The sequence below is a fragment of the Aspergillus niger genome (assembly GCF_000002855.4).
Source record: "Aspergillus niger supercontig An08".
Lineage (NCBI taxonomy): Eukaryota > Fungi > Ascomycota > Eurotiomycetes > Eurotiales > Aspergillaceae > Aspergillus > Aspergillus niger.
In genome coordinates, this window is record NT_166524.1 from 2,016,828 (window position 1) to 2,024,490 (window position 7,663).

Genomic DNA, 7,663 nt, shown 5'->3' on the forward strand with positions numbered 1-7,663 from the left:
TCGGAGTTTGTCAACCTGCTATCTGTCGGCTGCAGGTACTTCGGGCTGACGCCATCGCACGCCTATAAGGCGCAATGGCGTCCACGTTGATATACAAGCTGGACAACCGTTGAATATAGATGACTTAATTCAACATATGTCAGCCCTGTTTATTCAAATCTACGAATATCCCGATCGCGGATCTGTGATGAACATTGTGAGCGCACATGGACAATCACCATGATCGGGAAACTTCACCTCCGTGTTCTCAATGTCGGTCGCGCAAAGTAAGCATCCGTTCAATGTTTGCTTTTTACCTCGCGGCAGTTCTCAGTGGTTAAGTCATTTTAGGTTCGCTGCGATCGTAAAAAGTACACTTGTGGGAACTGCAAGAGGCTAAAGCATGCATGCTCCTATGAGAGAGATAACCCATCCCCTGGACGCCCGATGGATGACGGTGGCCATCCCGGGAGACGTCGTGGAACTCGGGCGTGCATCAATTGTCGTCTTCAAAAAGCCCGATGTTCAGGTGAGACGCCACAATGCAATAACTGCCAGCGACGCCATTTGGAATGCCACTATCCAGCCTTGAGAAGAGCCCGCCAATTTTATCAAGGTCGAGATGGAAAGTTGGCAGTCACGTCTCCCAATTGCTTGGTTTCCCTTACTGAGCTTCAGCAAGGGCTGTATGGCAGTCCTTATGATCGTGTTATAGTTGATCGGGCCGCTGATTTCTATCAGAGTTTACCCTGTAAAGGATAGCGCGGAGTTAGATGGGGTCCTTGATGACTATTTCTTGCACTTGTATCCCTTGCCCTCCTACAGCTTCCTTCACGAACCCTCTATTCGGCGAATGTGTGCTGGTCGGACGCTCGAGCCAAGCCTCGTGTTATCTATGTGCGCCTTGGTCAAACTCAGATGTAGGCCAACTGGATCTCAGCCCTCCGAAAGCGTATTATTGATCGAACTTTCGGAAAAGAGAATCTGGGATATGATCGAGGCGCCTTCTATATTCAGATTACAGGCGCTCTTCTTGATAATCCAGTATCATGCTGAAGTTGGCAGGTTTGAAAGAGCTTTCATGATGGCTTCCATTGCCAGCCGTCATGTTACTGCTCTCCAGCTGAACCATGAGAGTCCACACCTCAGCTTTGTCACCCAGGAGATTCGACGAAGAGCTGCCTGGACGATGGCACTGCTTGATGGGTACTTTTCTGTAGGCCTGCCTGGCTACAGTACGATAAATTATGAAGAGATTTATCAGCAATACCCATGTCGTGAAGATGAATTTGGCTCAAGGGATTCTGACACCATAGAGGGCCCTTCCACCGCTCGGGGTGAAGATAAAGCTCACTCCAGCATGCTGGAGCTGATACTGCGTATCTCCAGGGTGCGCAGAGATATCATGCGCTTCACCAGGCAGTTGGCCCTGCTGGAGCAGCCTCTCGAAGAGTTCCAGGGTATTGTGCAAGGATTTCAAATGAATCTCGCTCAACTCCAGGAGAAAATAGCGTCCGTGGTGGGTTCTTCAGCCACTGGGTCCATGATCCGGCCAAATTTCCGGTGGGTTGTGAGAGCCTTAGAAATCCAAATAGCTTGGCGTCAGGCACACTGTGACTTGTTTCGCCTCTTCCTCCTCGGACATCCCAATGCGGCCCCTGATGTGGTATTGCGTCCCTTGGGATCAAGTACCTATGCCAGTCAAGCCCAGGCAATATGTCAAGAACACAGTGGCTGGATCGTAGAAACCATATCGCAAGTTCGAAATAGCGATCTCCAAGTGCTCTTCTCATTCGATATTGCGAGATGTGCTTATCAGGCTGCACGCCTCAATCTCTTTCTCGCTCATATGCCAAATGCGCGGTCGCAGCTAACATCAGACTCTGCCGTTTCTAATGCTGCAGCATGTCTAGCTTTTATCAAGGAGAAATTCGCATCGTCTGCTCATGCTCAACGAATGATCTCAGACCTTAGTCTGTTGATAGGAGCCTACGAGACGCGCGATGGCCATTTTGGAGCGGCGATGGCGCTTGATTCGTTGCGGTTTTCTGGGGATGCACTCGAAAAGCACAAACAACTATCGGCACACAGCCTCATTCATCAGGCCAACTTCGTGGATGACAGCTATCTCTATGAATTGTGAAGATCTTCTATCTGAGCGCGTGAATGTGATGCTCCAGGTGAGGCGCGCTCAGACAAAACACTTCCACGTGCCAGTCTCGGAGGACCTCCGCTGCGGGGGTCTATTGCGGGGTTCCCTACAGCGCAGCGAGTACTTCACTCATACAAGCCTCACCATGTCGCACGAGCACACTCTCAACGACTTTTCGCTACAACACAGTCACCATGGTCCTTTCTAAGCCTGAGAACAAGCACGTCCTCAAGTCCTTCAACCTCACTGGCAAGGTTGCTGCCATTACTGGTACCTTCCCTTGCATAGATATGTTAGCAGCTTCTAAATGATCGCAGGCGGCGCCCGAGGTATCGGACTAGAGGTCTCGAGGGCTCTCGCAGAAGCTGGTGCCAACGTAAAGATGAAGCGCTCTACCAAGCATTCTTATGCTGACTATCGCAGGTGGCCCTGATTTACAACTCGTCTAAAGCTGCAGAAGCCCTTGCCGAAGAGATCGGCGCCCAGAATAATGTCAAGTCAGCTGCCTATAAAGCTGATGTCGGAAATCAGGAGGATATTGAGAGGGTAATCCAGCAGATTGCTTCAGACTTTGGCAAGCTTGATATTATCGTCGTGAACTCGGGGGTCACTTCCAATATCGCGGCAGAAGACTACACCACCGAACAATGGCGTGACATCATGAAGGTCAATCTAGATGGCGCATTTTATAGCGCGCAGGCGGCTTCTCGGATCTTCAAGCAACAAGGACATGGAAATGTAATCTTCACAGCCTCTGTCAGTGCAACATTGGTGAATGTGCCTCAGAAGCAAGCTGCAGTGGGTTGCGTCATATTCCGGTCCTAAAGTATCTACTAATCAGCATGGTCCAGTACAATGCCTCCAAAGCTGGGGTCGTGCAGATGGCAAAATGTCTGTCTGTTGAATGGGTTGATTTCTGCCGGGTCAACTGTATTTCCCCAGGGTTCATTGCCACAGAAATTCTGGATATCCACCCTCTGGAATGGCGCGAGAAGTGGAACGATATGGTCCCGGCTAAGCGAATGGCTGATGCTTATGAGCTCAAAGGAGTAAGTCATCTTCTGCCTTGTGACTCTTCGCTGCCTCCTTTCTCATTCGAGACGGGACAAAACTTACTAATGTTTCAGGCCTATGTATTTTGCGCTTCCGATGCCTCGAGCTATATGACTGGGGCCAACCTCGTGATCGATGGCGGCTACACGCTGCCTTAGACATGACTCTTGCAGCCTAGCGTCCACGCTATGTTGGACTTTTTTGACGGCAGATGAAGGCGACAGGGTGTACATATGTAAGATGCGGTAGAGATGTAGGCACACTCAAGAACCGATTTCACAGATGGATGATCGGGCCACGCGAACACAAGGTCTATTGTAAGCGAGACGCATCATTAAGCCCGCAAGGTTTCTTCTCCAATACCCGACCTGTTAGTTTAGGCACAAGTTAAGGACTTTTGTATCAGACGTCCACCCAGGGGAAGACACATTCAATAATTGAGGGGGGAGAGTATGTGATTTTCCGCATGTTGCTCTGGAGACAGTCCTGATCGTGTGCAGATCGAGTATTATCCCTCATAGTATGGTGGTCTTCGCCATCATTGGCACTAGTGTGTTTTTGGTATTTAATGCCTCAGGTGTCAATAGGTGTCCGGTGACTATGAGATGGACTGAGACTTTTGCAGTTCCCCAACTCTCCATGCACCCATCACAATCACTTTCTATCTGCGACAGAAGATAATGCAAGGGCTATATCATCCAGATAAAGCTAATGCAAATACCTCCTCGATGCGATGATCAACTTTAGGCACCATCATATCCTCACCCGAAGTCCCAATGAGCATGGGCCGCTGGTTGCTTCACCCAAGGATGACGGCGCTAAGCTCTGACTACGTGGCTGTCACCCCACCTATGAACTGTGGCTGCTTGAAGTTAAATCCCAGCCCGACATGTTCCCCCACGATGATAAAACGAGCAGCGTCGAATGGGGCCAGGAAAATACGGTGAGTGCGCACTAGCCTTCCGCTCCAATGTGCCCAAAGAAGCGAGGCGTTGATATGATTTGCTGCTGCTTAGAATCCGCATTGACAATGTCGATCAATACGTCGGGCCGGAATTAATTCAAGAACAGTCATCACTGGCTGCACTGATACCAGCCCCGATAATGCTTTGAGCCCGATCAGCCGTTGACGGGTGTGCGTCATTGCCTCTGAGGCGGAGATTCCCATAAGCAGTGTTCGGTGTCAGCGTCGATGGCATATAAATAGTATCGGAGTCCGTGGCTCATGGTGGCTGAACCATGTTGGCTTCTGAGCTCATCTAGAAGTTCAGCATTACCGTTTGCACCATGGTGAGAAACATTAGTATCCTCAGCCTCGATGGCGGGGGTGTCCGCGGATTATCCTCCCTTTACATTCTGAAGCACATTATGGAATCTATCGATCCTGAAAACACACCAAAGCCATGCGAATACTTTGATTTGATAGGAGGATCAGGATCAGGCGGGTAGGCATTCTGACGGCGCACAAATCGTTCCGACCGGGTTTATTTTCTAACTGCTTGAAAATAAAAGATTAATAGCCATTATGCTTGGCCGCTTGGAGATGGACATTGATCAGTGCATCAACGCATACAAAAGGCTGTCAAACCACGTATTTGCTCGAAAGCGACTTCTGCCAGTAGGAGGCAACTTGCGCCGACAATCGAAGTATGACGGTCGCAGGATTGAAACTGCCATGAAGGCGATTCTTCATGAGCTTGGCTACGAAGATGACATACTTCTAAGAGAACCGGCATCTTCCTGCAAAGTGTGAGTCTCTCGCAATGATTTAGAAACTGCGTTCTAATCGACATAGCTACGTTTGCGTGACCGATGACGGTTCAAAACGTAACCTAGCACCCTTGACAAGCTACCCGAGCAAATACTGCTCCAACGAGCTTTACAAGACCGCCAAAGTATGGCAGGCTGGTAGAGCCTGCTTCTCCACAGAGCAGCTCTTCGATCCCGTTCCTATTGGACCAAGCGGACGGCGATTTTACAATAGCAGCACAGACGCTAACAATCGCGTGCGAGAAGTCTGGATAGAAGCGAGAGGGATATGGCCATCCGGCTCATTGGATAACCAGATACGCTGCATGGTATCAATTGGCACGGGTGTGCCGTCGATCAAACGATCCGGCAAAGCGATGTTCGGCTTACTGAAGACCTCGCGCACTGATTCCATTGATACCGAGATGGACATGAACAAGTTCCTCCGAGAGCATACCGAACTAGACGACGAGAATCGTCTATTCCGATTTCGATGTCCCCAATGGCTTAGCGGATATTTCACTCGATGGGATTGATGAGATCGACACGATCGTGGATGCTACCGAGGAATATCTCGCCAAGGAGCCGGTCTACAAGCAGATTCAGAAATGTGGGAGAGCTCTCAGTGCAGGGCCGTAGGGCATGTTGTGGTGTTCTTTTTGTATAGAATTGGGTGGCAGACTGCAGGAGTTGGATGCAAACGTCAATTATGTCTAGACTTATTAATACTATCGATACCATTATCGCGATTCGCTTCGATTCATCGCATGCTATGACTGAATGAACAACAATCAATCTCTTCCTCATTGGAAACCAAGACAAGAATAACCTTCCCGAACCTTATTCTCAACCAGACACACAACTGATCCTCTTTATCTCTCTCCAACCACTCCACCTCGGAAATTGAGCGATGACGAAGTATCTGTTCCCGGAAACATGACGTCAACAGAGCTCCCATCAACTACAAAGCCAGAGCATCTCACCTCTAGCCAGTACTCCTCTACCATCCTCACAATCTACACAATTCACCACATCACAGAAGGGAGTAAAATACCGCCAAAATGGTCAAAGACAAGGAAACCGTCATCGAGTATATCCCCCTCTCCATTTCCAGAATCCATTCCACCCAAAAACATTAATACTAAAAACCGGACAGCGAATTCAACTCCCTCGTCAACATGACCCCCAACGAACTCCGCGACTGGCTCAAGGGCACGCAATCGCAGTCCTCCGGCTGGACGAACGAGTCCTCCTCGTCAGGAGAGACAATCGGACATGAAAGGCATACCTCCACCTCCAACCTTTCTCCACTACTACCCTGATCCGAAACCTTCCATCTTCTTCATTATTTGAGCTAACGGTATGTCTACGATTATATGGTGTTGCAGCGGCCGCAAAATCGTCTCTATCCTCGAACATAACCCGTCCAAAGACCCATCGGGGTACTCGGACGAAGACGTCGTTCATATGCGCAAGGTAGTGTCGTACTGTAAACGGCATTTGGCGCAGGAGGAAACGGCGAAGCAGAATACGGATAGTAAGAGTTATAAGTCGTTGAAGAATTGGGGACATGATCCGTTGAAGGGATAATCATATATTTCTCTTCTGGATGGGGATGGTCGTTGAAGACGGTGTTGTGTGAGTGTATTAGTATGAGCAGGATCGATTATGTTGATTGTTAGGAAGGGATGTGCGATATTGAATAAATGTACTTGAGAGCTCTGTCGGATTAAGATGATGACTTTTAGTAGTAGTCCACATGATAGGGGTACTATTTGGTAGTAAATATGTTCATTGCCTATTATGAGTCTCTATTGGCAGACTTGTAAATCAAATTGTCAAGCATCATTACCCTCATACACACTACAATAACAATGAACACCACAACACCTACACAGTTAATCAACAATCCAAATCATCAATAAACTGTCATCTGCTACACTATATATCTACCTAAAATCCACTATCTACTGAGCTCGACTTAGCTTCACCCACCCCAGAAAGGGGACAGGCTACTAGACTCCAGCACCACGATGAGGTGCGAGCTCGTTGCTGGAGGACCTGGCCCGCACAACCAGGCGCTCAACCATTTATGTTGGAAACATACATGGCTGAGACTTTTCGGCGCTATACAGCGCTGGCTCAAACTTGTACTTAACCAGGCCAGCTGGTCAAGTGTGCGGCTTTTTGTATTCCCCATCATCTCGAATGAGAGAGGGTACTAGCTTACACCGGGTGGAGGCATAGTGGGTTCGACGTATCAAACCGCGACTACACCTGGACGGCATTGTGCACCGTCACGCACCCCCGGTGACTCCCTTAAGCCCGTAGGGGGGCAGGAGCAAGGTTTTGTTTTGTATACCGAGGTGTGGCATGGCAAGTTGTTTCAAGAACGTCTCGCAGCGCCAGACCAGCTGCGTGGGCAGCCCCCGGTGGCAAGGTGGGTAGGTGGGTAGGTGGGTAGGTAGGGAGGGAAGGAGAGGAAGTAGGTAGAGGCAGAGGAAGATAGAGGCAGGTCAGGTAGGCCCAGGTAGGCCCAGGCAGGCTCAGGCAGGCTCAGGCAGGCCAAACAGGTGAGATAGGTGAGGCAGGTATTGCTCACAAGTCCCCAGGGCTTGGCCTGGGTCGACTGAGGACGGGAGGACTTACCCGATATATTAGTTATTGTATATCGAGGTTGGTGAAGCAGGTTAGATAGGCAAGGTGACGTGAGGTAGGGCAGGTTAGGCA

The 7,663-nt window shown here is 49.5% G+C and overlaps 4 protein-coding genes across 4 annotated transcripts; all 4 read left to right on the forward strand.

Moving 5' to 3' along the window:
* Positions 1-219: 219 nt before the first annotated feature.
* On the forward strand, positions 220-2,122 carry An08g08470 (uncharacterized protein; the record flags this gene model as incomplete). Its single annotated transcript, XM_059749243.1, has 3 exons — positions 220-266; positions 382-508; positions 695-2,122. 3 exons carry the CDS (start codon positions 220-222, stop codon positions 2,120-2,122), a joined length of 1,602 nt encoding a protein of 533 aa, XP_059601244.1.
* Positions 2,123-2,325: 203 nt separating this feature from the next.
* Positions 2,326-3,342, forward strand: An08g08480 (uncharacterized protein; the record flags this gene model as incomplete). The annotated part of the gene is made up of 5 exons (XM_001392924.3): positions 2,326-2,401; positions 2,449-2,507; positions 2,555-2,929; positions 2,983-3,180; positions 3,259-3,342. The coding sequence occupies 5 exons, from the start codon at positions 2,326-2,328 to the stop codon at positions 3,340-3,342; spliced, it is 792 nt and encodes a 263-aa protein (XP_001392961.1).
* Positions 3,343-4,471: 1,129 nt separating this feature from the next.
* An08g08490 (uncharacterized protein) lies at positions 4,472-5,469 on the forward strand (the record flags this gene model as incomplete). The annotated part of the gene is made up of 3 exons (XM_001392925.3): positions 4,472-4,629; positions 4,697-4,933; positions 4,980-5,469. The coding sequence occupies 3 exons, from the start codon at positions 4,472-4,474 to the stop codon at positions 5,467-5,469; spliced, it is 885 nt and encodes a 294-aa protein (XP_001392962.3).
* Positions 5,470-6,111: 642 nt separating this feature from the next.
* Positions 6,112-6,523, forward strand: An08g08500 (uncharacterized protein; the record flags this gene model as incomplete). The annotated part of the gene is made up of 2 exons (XM_059749244.1): positions 6,112-6,188; positions 6,322-6,523. 2 exons carry the CDS (start codon positions 6,112-6,114, stop codon positions 6,521-6,523), a joined length of 279 nt encoding a protein of 92 aa, XP_059601245.1.
* Between the last annotated feature and the right edge of the window lie 1,140 nt (positions 6,524-7,663).